The following is a 22,324-nucleotide window of genomic DNA, read 5'->3' as shown; positions in this document are numbered from 1 at the left end:
CTGCAACCTCAAACATCCATCACCCGTTAAGCCTTTTAAACATTTCATGATCCTTTTAATTGGAAACCCTTCCTTTGACTCCACCAACTGCCTGCCATATCCAGAGACAAGATGCTGTGGCAATGTTTTGGAGAAAGGACTTCAGCAAAACCTGCTACAGATTGCAGAAAATTCCATATCTAATTATCATCCTTCCACTTCAGCAGTGACGATCAGTTTCACTCAATATCACTGCCCTGCAACCATTAATTTTCTATAATCGATCATAATGTTTTAGGTGTAGTTTAATATTAACTATTACTCTAGTTCAGTTCAACTAGAGAAACCACAGAAAGCAGCTGAGGACAAACCATTGAATGTTTTCAAGTTAAAAATACAGGCTAAAGAAATTACAGGGGTATGGGGAAAGCGGGAACAGGGTGTGGAGCTGGATGATCAGCCATGATGATATTGAATACTGGAGCAGGTTCGAAGGGCTGAATGGCCTACAACTGCTCCTAGTTTTTTTCTCTCTCGGATGCTTTGTGTAGGTGATGAATCATGATAAGGAGTTACAGATGGGAGCATAATAGCCATGAAACCATTTTATTTTAATGTACACACACACACACACACACACACACACAGTCAATGACATTTAAAATTAATTGTCAGTATTTTACAATTCTCATTATCGAGGCTACCATTTTAAGTATAGGTGGGCTATATACCACCAGCTTCTCACTCATTTACACAGTTACTGTAGTCTGTAATTCCAGCTGATCTGAACTGTACTACAGTTTAAGTACTTTCATTTCAAAAACACAGATTTTTTTAAATTTAAAATGAACAAAGTACAAAGTTTCAATGGGTACTGAAAAGTTTCTATTGATATAAAGAGAAGTTGCAATAGGCTCACTTCTGTGTTACAGATAACAAGCACTGACACTATGAAACCATTGGTTATTCTGCAGTGAAAATTGTTGCCACAAAGGAAGGAATTATGAGCAACTGAAAATGACTTTTTTTCATTTGAAGTAAGACCCATGTTTAAATAAACATGTAACAGAAAGAATCCTATTGCAGAATAATCCAGTGTCTCAGTATCTTAAATCTGCATCACAGAACAATATTGGGTAACATTCATCTTGGAATGAATCCTGAAGGCTCTTCGGTGTTCTTGGTCATTTTCAATGACTTAACTTCTTGTCCAAGTTTTCCTTGATGACATCAAGAAATTCTTCAGTGTACACATAATGCTGCCCTGGTTTTATACTAGCAATGGAGGAAATGACAGAACATTAGTGGAAAATTGCAGTAACAGGTTTTGAACACTCAGTTCATTTCCAACTCAAATACAAACAACAGAATTTAAGAATTTACAACCATACCCAGCTTCAACTATGGCCCATTGTTCTGTCCCATAATCATTCCAATCAACTAAGCCAGCAGGAGGCATGAATGCACTAACAATTTGAAAGCAAGTAATCATCATGAAATAATGGAACAAATTGCATATGGGCTGGATTTAAATTCTTCCTTAAAAAAGGAAAATGCGCACACAATTTTGGATTGCCACTAGCTTACATGTGTTACATTACTTTTGAGTGCTCATCAAGCTTTTTACCACAGTAACGGTGTGATTTTCTGTTTCTTCAAAAGAAAAGTGTGAGGTTGAACATGGTAGATCATGCTGAGAGCAGAAAAGCAAGCAAGAGCAGGTTTCCCAACTTCTCACAGGCCTCGACATTTGTGACCTGGGTCATCAGCGTGAGCTGACCAATCAGAGGCGGGCAGCTTCCAAGTCCAAGAAATGGTAGCAAGGAATGACTCAAAGTTCCAATCACCAGGGAATGATCCTGAGCAAGTTGTTGGAGCCGTGGGCTGGATCCTGATGAACTTCATTCTAAGTTTTAAAAGAAGTGGCTAATAAGGTAGATGTTGCATTGGCTTAATTATCCAAACTTCCTTCGATTCAGGAAGGTTCCATCAGATTAGAACAGAGCAAATGTAAATCCCCTTTTCATAAAGGAGACAGAAAATAGGAACCTACAGAGACAAATGTAACAATCATAATTCTCAAGAAGCTCTTTATTACAGCACAGAATAGCATTGAAGTTGGGAAAAGTTCATTCAAATCAATAAATATTTGGTATATTTATTTGCCCAGTATGACTTGAAATTATATTTTAAACTATTCCAATGTGTTGTGCATTAGCAGATCACACCAAACATCAAAAGGAGATTTCCTAAATAGATAATTTAAATTTCTAATTTTAGAATCTCCATTTGTGTGCTCCAGTCCTGAAGTTTGGTGTACTTTGAATTAATAATGTGTTTTCCATTTCTATATGCCATCTAATAGTTCAAGTACATTTTTACTATTCCCCCCACTAGTTGCCTTTTGTCTCATCCGTGAGGTTCAATATCTTGCCTTTTCGCACAGCTCTTTCCTTTTACCGCAGTTCTCAAAATGACATTATTCTAAGTGTGATCTGACTAATACATTGCAAAACATCAATACCTTTTGTCTTAAACTCTAGGCTAAACTGCCTACAATCCATAATTCTTTGTATAATTCTTTTGTTACATGGTCCCACATTGGAAGTGATATAGCCGCCATTACCCTCAAACCTCACTCACTTCATTCTTCTGATGTTACTACACTGTCTTTACTGGGGTGCTTTTGTCACCAATTCCCAACATCAAGATTTGGTGCACGCCATTATCATGAAGTTGTGGAAAACCTGCATTGCTAACCTGCCAAATCTTTGTGCGAGCAACAAATTTAGAACCATGGCATTATGTGGGTCTTTACAGGGTAAATGCATTGTTGAGGTCCCAACACAGATCTTTGTTATACTCTACAAGTCACATCCTGCTAACTGGAGATCCTTCCCATCCTCTTTACTGTGGTCTCCCATCTGCTCAGTCAATTTCTGAACCAGATCATAATTGGCCTTCAATTTGCTGAGTTCCAACTCCAGCACCTGTCACTTAGACGGTACTTATAGAGTCATAGAGCCCTAATGGAATCTATATAAGGTAATATAATAAGATAATGTCATCCTTAGTCATTTTCTAATTTTGGCAGTGGCTGCTACATTGGTGGTGGCGGCATTGGTGACTTGTGCCATCTTTCACTGCTGGACCTATGAGAATTGGCAACTTCATCGTTAGTTGGGTCGGGCACTGGCAGCGGCGAATCAGTGGCAGAAGGGCATCACAGCAACCATCAAGGTCAGCAAAGCGATGAGAGATGTAACTCTCACGTTGGTGGGTCTGGTGCAGAAGCAGATGAGGCGATGACAGAGGAGAATCAGCCCAGCAGCACAAGATGACGCCTGAAGAGTAGGGACTTCAGCGTTGGTTGGTGCGGTGTCAACAGTGGAGGAGGAAGGATGGCAGCATGGGTGTTGTCGATGATCAGCTGGTTCAGAGCTCAGAGCTGATAGACTCTCTCTAAGCTACATCCTACTTTTTTCTTATTTGTAAAACTATTCAAAATGGCACTCGATCGTGGCAACAGTGGAAAAGCCTTTCACTGTATTTTACCGTTTTTCTCACTGCAAAATACACATGACAATGAAATCATTCATGCCATTCATTCATTCGAATGATATGGGTGCAATATTTATCTTGTGAAACTTCTCATGGGTTTCCTCATGTTCCTGTTCTAAACCAATTTCCTATCCAAGATCACACCTCACTTTGGATTCCTTTACGATTGGTTTGGTTAGAGGCTTTTTGAACTGATTTTAGATTCAGGATTGACTACATTAGGGAAAAAAAACAATGACTTACTTCTGCAGCCCATGAATACAAGCTGCCAAGTCCTTTGTCATGACACCACTTTCCACAGTTTCTACACACACCTGCTCCAGGATATCAGTAAACCTTTAAGACAGAAGTGTATAAGATCATGACAGACATGGATAGGGTGAATGCATTCAGTCTTTTTCCCCGGGTTGGGGAATCAAGGACTAGAGGGCATCAGTTTAAGGTTTGAAAGGAAAGAATAAAAGGGAACCTGAGGGACAAATGTTTTTACACAGAGGGTGGTACACATATGGAATGAGGTGCCAGCAAAAATTATTGAGGTGGGTGCATTAACAACATTTAAGCAGCATTTGGATAAATACATGGATAGGAAAGGTTTTAGGAGGATATGGGCCAAGTGCAGGGAAATGGGGTTAGTGTGGATGGACATCTTGGTCAAAGGGCCTGTCTCCGTGCTGTAGGACTCTATGATATATAGAATAAATGACTAAATATGAATGACTGCAATGATAACAGAATCCTTCAATGCACCAAGTCACAGAATAGCAGAAAGTGGGGATACCAGCGACCAGTGGCCCAGTGCGGAGCATGGTGACAGCCAGTGGTCATACCACGTGGAGGTTCCCGGCATTGGTCTGCTGCAGACAGCCCTTGGAGAGGGCCTGTGATGCTTCTTGTTTTTCATGGTATGGTCATACCCTGTATGGCTGTAATGTAACATTTAGTTCTTCATTTCTCTACTCTGCAAGTTAGGATTGTACCTAGATACTCTGTACTAAGATGCTGTAAATGGTGACTTATACATTTTTCATTGTACTCATTTGAGCATATGTGACAATAAAGCAAATTCAATTCAACTCAAAAGAGTTTATGGCTGCAGCTCCCTTAGATTGAGGATCCAGTTTTGCAGTGGGCAATCACACTGGACAGTCCTCCTCAGCTGCTGCTTTGGCAAATGCCTTGTTCTTTGGACAGAGTTTGTCACTGGGTCTGAAGTGAGCTAATGTATGATGAGAATGAAATTCACTTTGTCAATATTTATATTTCAGTCATGGATCCAATACAGCACTTCCATAAGTTTCGTGAAATGTGAGATTCTCATACATAATGGAAGGAGATGACTGATGTTATAAGTAGTAAGGATTGAGTTTGGACAAAGAAAAGTTATATCATAGCAGATCCAGGATTTTTAAAGATGATGATACAGGGGATCCCTGGATTACGAATGTTTGACTTTCAAATGTTTGTACTTATGAATGCGACCTTAAACAAGGGTATAATTTTAAATATCTGATATACGAACAATTCCTGTACTTACAAATGGTTATTTTATACTGTCCTGCATTGTTTTCTAGCCTGTGTATGAATCAACTTACAAACAGCCTCAGGAACCCATTCACAAACCGGGGACTGCCTTTTCTCATCTCATCTGATGGGAAAGCCAGTTCAATCTGAACAGAGTATCTTGTACGACTGTGAACTTTTTCAGAATGGTTCACTGGAGTGATCAGAAAACAGATTTGTAGCCTGAAGTGACAGGGTGCCATCCACCTATTTTCATTCATCTAAAACAAATAGAATCAGCACTTGCACTACAATACGTACAAAAGGCTCCTCAGATCTTGAATACTTCCCCATTATATTCACTAGGTGAAGCATACACGACTTGTCAGAGTAATAGTCAGAGTAATAGTTAGAGTAATAAATGCAGTTATTGTCTCCCTATAAAATTCAGAGCATTCTCAATACATTGAATCCTTTGAAAAGCAGAAAAGACTCACTGTTTAAGTTGCTGATTGCCATCAAGTTTCGCTCTGTGCTCCAGCCCTCGCGTCCAGGCAAAGATACTGGCAATTGGATTTGTGCTAGTTGCTTTGCCCTGGTGTTAAAACAAAACAGAAACAGCATTGTACAGTCACAGAATGCAGTTCTGAGCATTGTTGGGATTGATAATTCAACACTAACGTGTAATTTGTGATATCCTTGTAGGACAACACAAGAGACAATAAAGCACATGGAAAATCAAACTTAAGTGGTTCATTCCAGATTCCGGATTAATGGTGCTGGAAGAGCACAGCAGTTCAGGCAGCATCCGAGGAGCAGTAAAATCGATGTTTCGGGCAAAAGCCCTTCATCAGGAATAAAGGCAGAGAGCCTGAAGCGTGGAGAGATAAACTAGAGGAGGGTGGGGGTGGGGGTGGGGGTGGGGAGAAAGTAGCATAGAGTACAATAGGTGAGTGGGGAAGGGGATGAAGGTGATAGGTCGGGGGCGGGGGGGAGGGTGGAGTGGATATTCCAGAATCAAGGGAGCTATTCCACCTCTCTCTCCTTAAGGAATCTCTCACACAATGTTCAAAACTTTATACAACTTAAATACATTTCCCATTTCATTTAGTTACAAATCTAATTAATCATTTTTTCCCTATTCTTAAGAGTATGTCTTTCTTGACCTGAATTTTCAGAACTTGTTAAAGGCCCAAAACCTCTCTTGGCCTGAATCTGAGAAGAGGTTTTCCCAGCAGGACTGTATTTTCCCTTGCTCTTCAAATGAATTTTCCATGTAATCAGACTTTCCGTCTGATTCCAATTCAGATCTGAACCAGTTTCAGGCACAACTGGCAACTCCAGGTACTCTACTTATATCCCAGCTTTCAAATTAATCAATCAGTGATTTGATTCTCCCCTACTCCCTTCTACTTCATGAACTTCTAAAAGTAAACATGATCCACATGTGCACACCCAACCTTACCACTGCCAAACATTCTGACTAAAGTGCGAGGCCACATATTCTCCTGAGCAGACATGACACCAGTAATGATGATGTTCTGTCACATGAAAGTTCATCTTCTTTCTCTCACTACCCTATTGCGCTGTCTTGATTGGTTTTTTGCCCCTACTGACCGCGACATATGGCTTCAGCAATGAAAATCCCATTCCAGTGTCTTTTAATAAACAATTCAGCTGTGTATTCTGTTACTCATAATGCAAGGTGTATCACAAAGAAATAAATTTGCCAATTTGTGATTGTTACATCGTTTCCTTCATTCACTCATATTAATGAGACCTTCCATCACTTTACTGATGATCGAGAGTACACTGAAAGGTGTTGCTTTCTGGGCCAGTAGTTATTGTCCAATCAGCTCCACACCATTGCTATAGCACCTTCACAATTCTGTAAGGGAATGGGTTCCAGGATTTTGACACAACAATAGTAGAGGCAATATAGCTGCAGTATTTACGTAACGAGTCCAGTTCAGTTTCTCATCAATGGTAACCTTGATAGATAAAAACAATGACTGCAGATGCTGGAAACCAGATTCTAGATTAGAGTGGTGCTGGAAAAGCACAGCTGTTCAGGCAGCATCCGAGGAGCAGCAAAATCGACGTTTCGGGCTAAAGCCCTTCATCAGGTATTCCTGATGTCGATTTTGCTTCTCCTTGGATGCTGCCTGAACTGCTGTGCTTTTCCAGCACCACTCTAATGGTGAACTTGAGAATGTTGATAGTGGGGTGAGGACTTAGTAATGCTATTAAATGTCAAAAGGCGACGGTTAGGTTTTACTTGTTGCAGGTGGCCATTGCCTGGATATTACATTCCACTTGTCAGACCAAATCTAAACATTGTCCAAGTCTTGCTGAATTTAAACATGGACTGCTTCAGTGTCTGAATGGTGCTGAACATTGTGCAATCATCAGTGAACATCTCTACTTCTGGAGGGGGTTTGATGAAGTAGCTGAAGATGGTTAGGCTTAGCACACTACCCTGAGGAACTCCTGCAGAGATGTCCTGCAGCTGAGATGATTGACCTCCAACAATCACAATAATCTTCCTATGTGCCAGATCACAGAATCATAGAAACCCTACAGTGTGGCAACAGGCCATTTGGCCTAACAAGTCCACACCGACCCTCTGAAGAGTAATCCACCCAGACCCATTTCCCTACTATATTACTCTACATTTACCACTGACTAAGGTACCTAACCTATACATCCTGAACACTGGGCAATTTAGCATGCCCAATTCACCTAACCTGCACATCTTTGGACTGTGGGAAGAAACCGGAACACACAGAGGAAACTCACGTAGACAGAATTAATGGACAGAATGTGCAAACTCCACACAGACAGTAGCCCAAGACTGGAATCAAACCTGGGTCCCTGGAGCAGTAGTGCTGACCACTGAGCTACTGTGCTGCCCATAAACAGTTATGACACAAACCAGTAAAGAATTTTCCCCAGATTACCAGTGTCTCTAGTTTTGCCAGAGCTCCTTAATGCCACATTTATGCAAATGCAACCTTGATGTCACACTCGTCTCACCTCTGGAATTTAGCTCTTTTGCCCATGTTTGAACCAAGTCTATAATGAGATCATTGTGTACAGTTCTGGTCACCGCATTATAAGAAGGATGTGAAAGTTTTGTAAAGGGTACAGAGGAGATTTACTAGGATGTTGCCTGGTATGGAAGGAATGTCTTACGAGGAAAAGCTGAGGGACTTGAGGCTGTTCTTGTTACAGAGAAGAAGGTTGAGAGGTGACTTAATAGAGACATACAAGATAATCAGAGGGTTAGATAGGGTGGACAGGGAGAGCCTTTTTCCAAGTATGGGGACGGCAAACACGAGGGGACACAACTTTAAAGTGAGGGGGGATAGGTATAAGACAGATGTCAAAGGTAGTTTCTTTACTTTGCCTGCATTGGTAGTAGATTCGCCAAGTTTAAGTGCATTTAAGTCATCATTGGACAGGCAAATGGACATACATGGAAAAGTGTAGGTGGGATGGGCTTCAGAATAGTATTCTGGATCAGTGGTGCTGGAAGAGCACAGCAATTCAGGCAGCATCCGAGGACAGGCAAAATCGACGTTTCGGGCAAAAGCCCTTCATCAGGAATGATGAAGTGCTTTTGCCCGAAACGTCGATTTTCCCTGTCCTCGGATGCTGCCTGAATTGCTGTGCTCTTCCAGCACCACTGATCCAGAATCTGGTTTCCAGCATCTGCAGTCATTGTTTTTACCTTCAGAATAGTATGACAGGGCGGTGCAACATCGAGGGCTGAAGGGCCTTTACTGCACTGTAATGTTCTATGTTCTATCAGGAGCTGAGTGACTCTGGCAGAACCCAAACTGGGCAACACTGAGCAGGTTGTTGCTGAGCAGGTGCTGTTTGATAGTACTGTTGATGACCCCTTCCATCACTTTATTGATGATCAACAGTAGACTGATGGGGTGCTATTTGGCCGTGTTGGAGTTGTCCTGCTTTTTGTGTACAGGACATGCCCGTGCAATTTTCAACATTGTTGAATAGATGCCAGTGTTGTAACTGTACTGGAACATTTGAGGAGAAAGTGAGGTCTGCAGATGCTGGAGATCAGAGATGGAAATGTGTTGCTGGAAAAGCGCAGCAGGTCAGGCAGCATCTAGGGAACAGGAGAATCGACGTTTCGGGCATTAGCCCTTCTTCAGGAATGAGCCTGAAGAAGGGCTAATGCCCGAAACGTCGATTCTCCTGTTCCCTAGATGCTGCCTGACCTGCTGCGCTTTTCCAGCAACACATTTCCATCACTGTACTGGAACAGCTTAGCCTGGGGAGTGGCAAATTCTGGAGCACAAGTCTTCAGTACTATTGCAGAATGTTGTCAGGGCCCATAGGCTTTGCAGTAAACAGTGCCTTGAATTGTTTCTTAATATCACGAGGAGTGAATCAAATTGGCTGAAACCTAACATATGTGCAGCTGAGGGCTTTTGAAGAAGGCTGAGATGCATCATCCACTTTGCTGAAGATTGCTGTGAATGATTCAGCCTCACTTTTCCCATTGATTTGCTGCACTCTCCAATCTTTGAGGGTGGGGATATTTGTGGAGCCTCCTCCTTCAGTGAGTTGTTCTGTTGTACACAACTGGACATTCAACTGAACCGGATCTGGCAGGACTGTGAGCTTAAATCTAATGGATTGGTTGTAGAATTGCTTATCTCTATCTATCACTTGCTGTTAACGTGGGTTGGCATGCAAGTGTTTGGATATTTTGCGTGTTGTAGACTCACCAAGCTGAGAGCTCATTTTTAGGTTTGCCTGGTGCTGCTCCTGGAATGCCCACCTGCACTCAATGAACCAGGGTTAACGCCCTGGGTTGAAGGTAATGGTTGAGTCGGGGATATCCCAGGCCATGAGGTTGCAGATTGTGTTGGAGTACAGTTCTGCTGCTGGTGGTGGTCCACAATGCCTCATGGAAGCCCAGTCTTGAGTTGCTTGATCTGTTTGAAATCTATCCCATACAGTATGGTGATAGTGCCATACAGCACAGTGCAGGATATTGTCAATATAAAGGCAGGAATTTGTCACCACAAAGACTGTGAAGTAATTGTGCATAGATAGATACATCTGCAGCCGGCAGCTTGGTAAGGATGGGATCAAGGAGATCCTCCTTTATCCCGTCCCCGGACTCGAAACGTTAACTCTGCTTTGTCCCCATAGATGCTGCTGGATCTGCTGGGTTGTGCCAGGATTTTCTATTTTTGTTTCAAATCTCCAGCATCCATGGTTCTTTGCTTTATGTTTGCTTTTCCATCTTGTTGGTTTTTTAACCACAAGCCACAGATCCAGTCGCGCAGCAATGTCTTTTTGGACTTGACCAGCTCAGTCAGTTGTGGTGCTCCTGAACCACCCTTAGTGATTGGACATGAAGTCCACAAACAAGAGTTTTCAGGAGTCCTTGTCACTCTCAGCATCACCATGAAACGCTGTTCAACCTGCCAACGGGATGTGACATACCCAGAGATTGTGATGGTGTGGTCTGGGAAATGGCATGGTATGACTCCTTAAGCAGGACAATCTCAGGCTATTACTTGTGTAGTCTGAGACCACTCTCCCAGCTTTGGGACTAGCCTCCAGATGTTAGCGAAGAGGACTTTGCAGAGTCCACAGGGCTGTTCTGCCACTGTCATTTCCAATGCTAGATGGTCCATTCTTTTCTCTTCCTTTATTGAGGCTTTTTCGCTGGTTTAAAAATTGAGTTAATTGCTTGGCCATTTCAGAGGGCAGGAAAGAATCGGCCACACTGCTGTAGGTCAGGAGTTACACGTAAAATGGATTAACTAAGGGTATGTGTCTCTTCCTCAAAGGACTTCAGCAAGCTGGGTTTTCACAACAACAGCTAAATGGCCAGCTTTAGACTTTGAATTCTAGATTTTCTTTCATTCAAATTTAAAATTCACCATCTATTATGGTGGGATTCAAAGCCAGACTCCCAGCGCATTATCCAGGTCTCTGGATTCTTTGTCCAGTGACAAAATCATTACATCATTGCCTCTCCCTTGACAATTGTTCCAAATCTGGAAACCAATCTGACCTTAACTTCAATTTGTATTGAACATTTGTCTAACAGGAGCACACTTAACAATGTGGCCTGTATCCTTATTGCTTCATTTGAAGCAAGATGATACAGGGAGCTTTATTGTATTTTCCTCTGTTTTATGTGGAGGACCAGAGTAGGAATGCCTGAAAGTTCAGACTGTAGTAGCAATTAGATCTTCATATCAACAATGAGGGATCCCAACAGAAAGTTGTGAACACAGCTCAATCCATCACGCAAGCCAACCTTCCATCTGTTGACTCCATCTGCCTCAGAAAGGCAGCCAACATCAAAGGTCCCTTCCACCCCAGTTATGATCTCTTCAAACCTCTTTCCAGCCTTAGGCGACTGTCTGTGTGGAGTTTGCACATTCTCCCTGTGTCTGCGTGGGTTTCCTCCGGGTGCTCCACTTTCCACCCATAGTCCAAAGACGCGCAGGCCTGGTGAATTGACCATGCTAAATTGCCCATAATGTTAGGTGCATTAGTCAGAGGGAAATGGATCTGGGTGGGTTACTCTTCGGAGGGTCAGTGTGGATTGGTTGGGCCAAAGGGCCCGTTTCCACACTGTAAGTAATCTAATCTAGTCTTCATCAGGCAGAAGATACAAAACCTTAAACAGACGGACCAACAGATTGCTTGTACCATACTTGGGGTGAGATGTAACCCATGTTTATCAATCTGGTTACTGAAATACCCTAGAGAATTTTGAAACATTTCACATTTGTACGCTTTCACCCAAACTCCAGTCCTTCTAAACATTGGAGCACCTTCTTCAGTCTGTCATCACCTGTGTGCATATTTGAAGCTGAAATAAGTGTCTTCCAAATAATGCGCTACTCCCTGAATTGTTCTTAAAATTTGGTTTATTCATCATTGGAAAATTCTGGGGCCTGAAGAAACATCAAATAGCAGCCTCTGAAACTGAAATAGACTCATGCGTATGCATTAATAGTCAAATGTGACTTAGACTCATCAATTAACTCAAGCGGAAGATGACAATTTGTCAGATCTAATTTTCAAGAAAGTCCACTACCCTGACAACACTGAACAGATCCTCCACATTTGGTCATCTATTGGGGTACCAGCACTCAAGGGTGGACAAATGCCTGCTTTCTCAAAAACAAAAATTGTGCCACATCAGGTGGCAAATTTACAGATGGAAGAACTTACAACATTCTTTGGAGTGAAAAAAAAATCAAACAAAAGTGATTTGCATGGTTTCATATATCACAGCTTTGTAATAATAATAGGGTGACTTATGACAGTGCAAACCAGTGTTCCCTATAAGCTGCAGGATATGTGAATTCACAGCAACTGGGAACACAAATAGGAAACAGACTGGCAAACATCAAGCTTAAAGCACTGCAAAGGGCAACAAGTTAACAGCTCACGGAAAACAGAAATGGGAAGGAACAAGTGACACTCATTTTCATTAAAGTTAGTCCCAGTTAAAATAATCAACTGGCATAAGTCTGAGTTTATTCCAGGTATGAGTACTTTGAAAATAATAACATTTATAAGTTGAAACAAAAACATAAATATCATGAGGTGCTGGCAGACTATATCTACTGTATATACAGTATATGCTGATGCCTAGTTTTAGTTGTCAGGGAAGACTAATGGATAAGACATCCTGTGCTGCATTATCTTTTAGTTCCCATATGCAGGGGCACTGACCTTCTGGTGCTCTCTGAAATGGCGAGTGACTGTTCCATGAGCTGCCTCAGCTTCGATTGTTTTCCCATCTGGACAAATCAACACTGATGTCATCAGTCCTAGAGAACCAAAACCTGCAGAGAAACAATGTTAATGTGACAAAGCTACACACTCTACAATGCCAAGTATTAGTGAGTCTTACCCAAACAGCCATAAAATATATTCCTGCCAACATAAAATAGAATTGAAAATATCTTCATGCACTCGTCTAAACTCCTGCTTCTAAAACATCCTACCATTCTGTAATTGGTATTAATTATGTACACTTGCTTTTTGCACAGTTTCATATTCAACAGTGAATGTTATTGTTGGAGAATGGAGACATAGTCTTTCAATCATTGGAGATAGTGTTTCTTGCACCTGCCTTTAGTTGGTCCCTTATAATCTTGGCATCCTTTTTTAAACTATGAAATGTTCTCAGCACTTCCAAGTAATTCAAACCTTTGCCATTTTTGACAATTTTATTTAAGTGGCAACAATGATCAAATATAAAGGTAACAGTGGCTATAGTAGGTTAACCAGAAAAACTGCAAAGAACAAAACTGACTTAAAAGTCAGAATTCAAAACGACACACAGCTTTCATCAGCAACTCAACTGTGGTCTTCTGTTTTAACTCCCTAGATTCCATGGGCAGAATGTTAAATTATTTAATTCCTGACCAAAGAGTGGGACCTAAGTATCAGGTTAGAGGCTGCAGGTTACGCTTTACTGTGGCTGTTTGAAACTAAATGCTTCATGGGAGATGCGGGAAGATACCCATCCCTCCAATTCTCAGGCCCCTCCCTGGTGACCACAATGTTGTCAGAGTCAGGATAGACAGTCCCTTCCCTGAGAAACAATGAGGTAAGCCAGTCTGCCAAATGAAGCAAGGCTATGACTGGAGATAGCTGAGGCAGTGAACAACAGGAGGAAGGGTGATTCTCACCTGCAAGATCCAGTGCTTTAACGCACTTAAAAACCTCATCAGCACAAGAAAAGTATCACTGTATCACTCCTAGCCATCAATGTTTCATATTCCAAACCTTCCCTGACAGGTTACCACTTTGACTGACACAGCTTGCTGTCAAACACAACCCTTTCTCTCCTGTCTTCACCTCAAATCTGCATCTCAACAAATATCCTCAGCCACATCCTAATGCTCTCTCACCCCCAATCCTCACAGGTAATATTCCTCAAATGTTGTATCCTATTTCTTCACATCCATAACCCTCTGGCTTTTCACATTACAGATGAAAACCCAGGGCTACAAAGAGAGGCAGAGAACCACAGATGAATCTGCTTTCCACAAATGGAAGAGGACACCGGAGATTACCAACGTATCACTCAGGTGATTAGCAAAGAGATTAGCCAACTAGCCACCAGGATACATGAACATCAACTAGCTACAAAAAGACATGACCCACTCTCACTAGTATCCTCACATACAGATAAGGAAGGACACCACTTCGACAGGGACAACACATCCATCCTAGGACAAGCCAAACAGAGACATGCGCAAGAATTGCTCGAAGCACAGCATTCCAGCCGGAACTCTATCAACAAACACATCGAGTTAGACCCATTTACCACCCCCTGATAAAAGGAACAGGAAGCGACATCACCACAGGAAATGATGTCACTAAGCAGAGGAAACCTAAACACATAAATAAAAAATGGGCCATACCACCAGTGCTTCACCCAGAGGAGCATATCACATGTGGGAAGGAACAGGCACTGAGGAATCAGGAGAACAGTGGTGAGTTTCTGTCAGATGTCACAAGACACTCTTGAGTGTTGGTCTTTTGGATACTGGTGCTGATCCTCATGGAATCATTGAATCCCTACAGTGTGGAAACAGGCCCTTTGGTCCAACAAGTCCACACCGAAACCCAAACCCATTCCCCTGTCCTATTACTCGACATTTCCCTTGACTAATGCACCTAACCTACACATCCCTGAAAACTATGGGCAATTTAGCATGGTCAATTTACCTAACCTGCACATTTTTGGATCGTAGGAAGAAACTGGAGCACCAAGAGGAAACCCACGCAGACATGGGAAGAATGTGCAAACTCCACACAGACAGTCACCCAAGGCTGAAATCGAACCCGGTCTCTGGTGCTGTGAGAGGCAGCAGTGCTAACTGAGCCACTGTGCCACCCCGAGGGTCCTCACGGGTCATAATGAAAATAAACTTGTAGCTCAGTAATAGGGAATGTGTTTGCTGCTGTCAGCATTTCCAGAGACAGTGCATACGCTTTAAGAGAGATTGGAGGAGTCCATCTTGAGCATGCTATGTTGTCTCAGGAATTTACACTAATGTTTGCACCAATGTAAAGAGTGGTCACCTGCATGGAGAATCGGGCATGGCATATAGAGCTAAGTGCAATGCTTGCCCTGAGCGTTCCCCTATGCTCTGCTGCAATTCTGAAGGAGATACAGCATAACCTCCCCTTGGTGGCTCACTAACACACAACTGATTGAATTCTCCCTTTTTTCAAAAAACACACATTTGGGCACAGGATATGCATACTAGCAGCAAGGCCTGTATATATATATTACTCATCCCTAATAGTGCTCAAGACGGTGTTGATGAGGGACATTCTTGAATTGCTGCAGTCCTACAACTGTAGTACACTGTCAGAATAGTGATCGAAAAGGACCTTGATTTTCAAACTTCACAATCTGATTTTCACACCTTCAAGCTCCATGGACTGAGATGGTTTTAAAAGGAAAATATTGGGCATGGTTGAAAAAAGACATTTTGTTGAAGTTTTTCATCTTGTGCTCATCAGCACTGTTCGCGTGATATACTAAAGTGAAAGAAAAACACAAGAGAATGTGTATACATATGGGTGCCTGTTTCAACACAATTAATAAGTGATAGCTAGTTTATTTCTCAAGCAAATCAAAGTCAATCTGCCTTGTTTAAAATGTAAACAAAGCTTGGCAGTTAACTGCCATTCATCATTAACTTGTACATTTCCAATGGCAATGTCTCTATGAATAAGAGAGGTGTACTTGTTAATAAAAAAGCAGTGTCCCTTCATGCAGTACAAATGTTGGTTTCCCTCTACTTTAGGATTTCTTATGATTTGTCCCGATGAGTGCCATCAACAAGTTTTGACAAAATGTGTCTTTTTTTTCAACAATACTGAAGTTCTGTACTGCCAAATAACTACTTAGAAAACACTGACTTAAAATGATGAAGCAATCAGCTCACCAGTTGGGTCAGCCAAGCTTATGAAACCAAAGTGGAATAAACAAAATCATCTGAACTGAAATTGACATCTTTATCAAAAGACACCAAAACTAGTGCTCCCAGTCAGGTGTAAAGAAACCCTTACTTTCTAATCGTGTGTACATGTGCATGATAAGTTTCACTGACTCGAGATGAAAGATGTCACCTGTAATTATCAAGCTTAGGAACAACGAACTTAAACACCGTAATAGACACACCAGTTGAATTTCAGCAAGTTGTTTTTGGCACAGCCTGGGAGATTAATGCATGACCTCAGAACTGGAGAAAGCTCTCTCAGCCCCGCTAAAAGGTCAAAGCATCTGGTGACAACACATACTGGTGAGAAACAGTCAGGCACCAAGAATGCAAGCAGGTCTGAAATATTTGCTATTACTGCGGATGACCTTTGTGAATTTTCCAAGGGCTTGACCAATTGGGGGCATCAAACCCATTGTTTTACCACCTTGGAATGTTTTTCATGGCTCTCGATGGCTTGCGAACAGTGAGCCCTTTCAATCTGTCTGCTTTGGGACCTGGATGTCTGTATTTTTTTGCTCCCAAAAATGCCTCTGATCTTTTGTTTTACTGAGACACATCTGCCCCATGCCTTCTCGTGCTGTTTCTGTTTGTCAGGAAATGTTGAACTGCTCTTTTAAACTTGCTAATGTCTTGTGGTGGCTCTCTAGTTTCCAACCTCACTGCTCAGACTATTGAGTTGGGATGTCATGTTGCAGCTGTACAGGACGTTAGTGAGGCCACTTTTGGAGTACTGTGTATAGCTCTGGTTGCCCTACTATAGGAAGGATGTGATTAAACTGGAAAGGGTACTGAAAAGATTAACAAGGATGTTATTGAGACTGGAGAATTTCAATTATTAGGAGAGGCTGGGAAGGCTGGGACATTCTTCCCTGGAGTGTTAAGGGTTGAGGGATGACCTTATAGAGGTTTATAAAATCTTGAGGGGCATAGATAAATGAACAGCAAAGGTCTTTTCCCCAGGGTAGGGGAGTTCAAAACCAGAGTGTGTATTTTTAAGGTTAGAGGGAAAAATTTTAAAAGGAATCTGAGGATGGTCCCTTTATGGAATGAACTGTCAGAGGAAATGGTAGATGCAGGTACAGATACAACATTTAAAACACATTTGGATAGGTACACAAATAGGAAAGATTTAGAGGATATGGGCCAAATGCAGGCAAATGGGAGTGGTTTAATTTGGGAAACCTAGTCAGTATGGATGAGTTGGTCCAATATATGACTATAACTAAAGAACCATGATCTCAGGTTAAACCCTTTACGCCTCAAGGTTACTTTAAGGACTTTAAAATGTACTTCATTTTAATTTCCTTTTACAATGCACACTACCTTTGAAAATGTTGTTCCTATGCATATATGCCTGATGTAACATTTTTATTTTGTTTTCAGGGTTAGTAGATAATAAAATTGCTATTTGTTTCACTCATGAAAACCTTGTAATTCACGCTTTAATGATACAATAGACATTAACTGATCCCATTCTTACTAAAGGGAGGTATAGCCTCATGATGAAAAGAACAGTAAACACTGTTGCTGCCAATCCAGGAGTGAAAACAGGAGGGCCAATACACCCCTCCTGATCTGACAGGAACAACACCCAAGGTGCTGTCAGGGTGAGAGTTCCAGGACACTGACCCAGTGACAGTGAAGGAACGGTGGCAAAGTTCCAATTCCAGATGGTGTTTAGCTTGGAGGGAAGCTTGCTGATAATGTTTCTCTCATTACACTACTGCTTATATTTTTCTGGATTGTAGAGGTCATAGGTTTGATAGGTGATGCTGAAGAAGCCATGGCAAGTTGTTGCACTGCATCTTGTAGAAGGTACACTTTACTGCCATTGTTCACCAATAGACAGAGGGAGTGTGGGTTAAAAATGGCAAATGAACTGTTCATCAATGGGCTGTTTTGTCTTGGATTATGTATGGTTTCTTGAGTGTTGTTGCAACTACACACATCAAATAGGAGCAAACAGCATGCCTTATGTGTGCCTTCCATTCAAAAGTTGACAGGGAGTTAGGAAGTGAGTTACTTAGTTAATCAGACACCTTCCAGCCCTGACCTGTTCTTGTTTGTATGACTGGTCCAGATCAGCTTCTGGTCAATGGTGCCCTCAGAATAGGGGATTCAGTGATGGTAATGCCATTTAAGATCAACAGATGGTTCGATTCCCTTTTGTTGGATATGCACATTGTCTGGTACTTTTGTGGCCTGAATGTGACTTGCCACTTATCACGACAAGTCTGAATGTAGTCTAGATCTTGATGCATGTGCACATGGTCAGTTTCAGTACCTGAGAAGATGAGAATGGTGCTGAACACCATATCATCATCAGCAAACATCCCCACTTCTGGATATTTTTAGTCAACCTGTTCAGATGGGTAATGATACACCTCTGGACCTGAACCCAGGCCTCCTGGCTCAGAGCTAGGGATACTACCACCGTACCACAAGAGCCCTCAACATCCCAACTTCTGACCTTATGAAAGATGGCAAAACATTGATGATACAGCTGACAATGTTAGGCCTAGGACACCAACCTGAAAAACTCTTACAACAATGCCCTTGTGGATAAGATTAGCCTCCACAATGGGGAGATGGTGGCACATGCTAAGTTCCTGATCTAGTAATCCAGGCTAATGCTCTGGGAACATGGAGTCAAATCTCTCCATATCGACTGGTGGAATTTAAATTCAACTTACTGAAACTAGTTTTGAAGTTGTAAGGGTAACCATGACAACTATGAGAAGGCAAGGGTAGGAGTGTAATGATAGCTGATTGGCTGCTGGAATGAGAGGTGCTGAGGGTTATTTAGAGATAGGAATAGGGCACAGAGCTTTGGACAGAACTCCCTGCTGTTGGCACGCACACGTGCATAGTGAAATGTGTGTGGACACATCTAGCAGAGATTTCTTTGGCAGCCCTGAGTGCAGCAGTAGAAGCCGTGGGTATGTCTGATTCCTCCCTGTCCTCAGAGGCCCAAGTAATTATCCAGTGATGTTTGACAGTGAAGAGGTCAAGATACACGTGTGTTAACTCCAAGCCACTTGAAAGCAATTCCAAAAATGTTGCACACCAAGTCTGATCAGAAGGATTTCAGTGCTTGCAGCACCCCCAACTGGTCAGTTTCTGTAAGAGATCATTCCTCCTCTTGCAAGCATGGCAAGCTGTAGAGAGATCATGGAACCAGTAAGCAGGTTGCTGAAGTCAGAATGAAAGGCTGAAGTTAATTAGGTCCATGAATACTTTTAACTCGTTTCGGTACACGGGAATGGGAAACCTGAAAGCGTTTCCAACCTATACCACCTGTTTAGGCATTTCACCCAAACCTGTGCCCACAACCACTTGCCTATTAATTATCTTGCATAGTTGGGAATTTTGTTTGAAAGAAATTCAATTGTGCAACTTGTAGGGCTGACTCATGCACCTCCAAAGCTGTATGTAATGCAGTGAAACAGCCACAAGCCCAATGTTATGCCCATATCCCATAACAGCAACATCACCCCACATAATCAGCAAAGCTGCACAGTCTTTACCCTCACCACTTCCAGGTCTAATATTGTACAAGCCTGATAGGGTGCATGGCCACATGCTTTACTGATTCTTTGAATACAATGCAATACACCTTCTGTTTCATCAACCACTCTGGCTCAAAAAGAGCACCCATGACATTTTTTCACTTTCTCTGCAAATCATCCTGTGGCTTTTGGGAGCTACTCAATTAAACAGAATCATGTGACATTTTCCACTTCTAAATCAGTGACCATTTACAATCGAGCATTCACAGAATTCTTCTTCCCAAACCAACTTGAGCTAAATTGAATCCAAACCCACTGAATGCCTTATCTGTATCAGTTGTCAGAGACTTTCCTGATTTATTAATCTTATTGAATGAAAGAAATTTCCCAAATTCTTTCCATAAGAACAAATTTCTAATAGTTCTGGACTTTTGACTGCTGTTACTGCCAAAATTAAAATCCCTACAAGTTACCACCCTTTTCTCTGTTTTTCCTCCACCTTGTTCCCTTGCAAGACCTGTGACAAAATATAACTCAGCAAAGCACACTCAGCAAAAGGGAGGGAACTGCAACTTGCTGCCAGACTCAGTCACATTCTTCTCAAAGTCAACACGGTAGCAAGAACTCAGGCCTGGCTGACTGGAACACTTTGTAAGGCAGATAATTGTGGCATTTGCTGAGAATTGTAACGAAGACCATAAATTAGTAAGTTCATAATAAAGTAGGAAAATAACAAACATGTTGCTCCATAACCATCTATTGTGAGTGGTGGGAGGATGAACGTCAATTCGGTTGAATTCCTTTTCAAAGCAACTGTATTTAGTGTCAACAGCTCCTCAAAACTAGAGTTCCGGTTGACATCCACATATACTGAAATAACATTATTTCAGGTTAAGGGATCTTTATAATATTTTCACTACTTCTTCATTAAAGTGACTTCCTTTCACATGAGGGAATGAAAGTCACATTCCTCATCCCTCTTGATGGATAGCAAATAGATTAACTGAGAACATCAATGAGGTTTTGAAGTTCATTGTAAGATGAATACCATTTTAGTTAGAACAATTTGCATGTATTGTAAGGGCCTGTAACAGAAGCAAAATTCTCAACACACATGAAAGTAGATGTTAAGTCATAAGCAATTAGAAAGGGAAGAGAAATCAAGGTAATGGATTTTGAAAAATACAGTGTGATGTGCAGAACTGAACAGGTTTAGACCTCAACATTAAAAGCTCAGCTTTGAGGTAGCTGAAGACTTAGCTAACAAAGGGAGGGGATTTATATTTTGTGCTTTGCTCATAGGATAGGGTTGTCTTATACTACCCATCCCTAATTGCCCAGAGGGTGGGTTAAGAATCAATCACATTGCTGTGAATCTAAAGTCATATGGGCCAAACCAGATAACGATGAAAGATTTCCTTCTCTAAAAGGGTAGGGGCATTTAGCAGATGATGAAATGAGCATGTTTGATGAATTGTAGTATGAAGAGAGATTTGACAAAGTGGGCCTGTTTTAAAAAATGAGAGGTAATCTCATTGAAACTTACCATTGAAAGGAATAAACAGGATAGACAGGTAGATGCAGGTCAGATATTTCCCCTAATTGGAATTGAGAATCCAGAACAAGAAAGCACAAATTAAAAATAATGGGGATAGTACTTAGGATCAAGATAATTCTTTTTTTAAACTCAGAAATTTGTGAATCTTTGGAATTCTCTACCCTCAAGGCAATGGATGTTCAGCCTTAAAAAATATTTAAAAGTATGGATTGATAGATTTCTGATTACGAATGGTGCATTGTGCTCTGGGGCTAGTGTGGATAAAAGGTATTGAAGTCCATGATCAGCCATGATAATATTAATCATGAAGCAAGCTCAATGGCCTGAATGGCAATACTCTGTTCCTATGTTTCTAAGGTGTCGAGTTTAAAACTCACCTTAAGGTCAAACAGGATACCATGACCTTGAATGATCTTGTTCATTGCAAGAGTGTGGGTAGACAAAGAGATGGAATCAGTGGTAATGATTAGATTAGATTAGATTGCCTAGTGTGGAAACAGGCCCTTCGGTCCAACAAGTCCACACCAACCCTCCGAAGAGTAACCCCAACTAGTCCCATTTCCCTCAGAGTAATGCACCTAACACTACGGACAATTTAGCATGGCCAATTCACCTAACCCGCACATCTTTGGACTGTGGGAGGAAACCGGAGCACCCGGAGGAAACCCATGCAGACACGGGGAGAATGTGCAAATTCCACACAGACAGTAGCCCGAGGCTGGAATCGAACCTGGGACTCTGGTGCTGTGAGGCAGCAGTGCTAACCACTGAGCCACCATGCCGGCCTGGACTGGAGTTTGCAGCAAATGATGAATTTGAGCTTCCCAATGATGAGTTGGAGGAAGCTCAGATTTGATTTAAATAAGCAGTTGGACCACATGGAGGCAGATGAGTGTTTGAGAGAAGTAAAGGAGAGATGGAGTTAAGTATCATTTGCCCTTTGTCCCAATGGACGTTGTCACTTATGGAACAGCCTACTGATAAACAAGTGCAAGGCATGAAGGGGGAATTGGAGGCTAAGATAATGTGTGGAGAAGGGATAAAAGGCAATTGCTACATTACACAAGTTACACAGAAACATAGGAATAGAATTCTGACAGGGCAGAGACATAAAGTTGAACAAACTTTGAATGTTGTACACGAATAGACGGACCTCAGGTTCCTATGCA

At 41.7% G+C, this 22,324-nt stretch overlaps 1 protein-coding gene across 1 annotated transcript in view; it reads right to left on the bottom strand.

The window, feature by feature from the left end:
* Positions 1 to 571: 571 nt before the first annotated feature.
* LOC122558882 (isocitrate dehydrogenase [NADP], mitochondrial-like) overlaps positions 572 to 22,324 on the bottom strand; it is an 86,698-nt gene continuing 64,945 nt past the window's right edge. Inside the window, exons 8-11 of the mRNA XM_043707791.2 lie at positions 12,790 to 12,902; positions 5,541 to 5,638; positions 3,784 to 3,876; positions 572 to 1,254 (exon numbers count right to left, since the gene is read on the bottom strand). Of these exons, the coding sequence (XP_043563726.1) occupies positions 1,170 to 1,254; positions 3,784 to 3,876; positions 5,541 to 5,638; positions 12,790 to 12,902 (389 nt within the window). The 3' untranslated portion in view covers positions 572 to 1,169. The remainder of the gene's footprint in view (positions 1,255 to 3,783; positions 3,877 to 5,540; positions 5,639 to 12,789; positions 12,903 to 22,324) is intronic.

Source organism: Chiloscyllium plagiosum, unplaced genomic scaffold (assembly GCF_037043375.1).
Source record: "Chiloscyllium plagiosum isolate Xiang-an unplaced genomic scaffold, Cpla_swu_hap1 HiC_scaffold_2, whole genome shotgun sequence".
NCBI classification, from domain to species: Eukaryota; Metazoa; Chordata; class Chondrichthyes; order Orectolobiformes; family Hemiscylliidae; genus Chiloscyllium; species Chiloscyllium plagiosum.
This window is presented reverse-complemented; position numbering and strand designations above follow the sequence as displayed.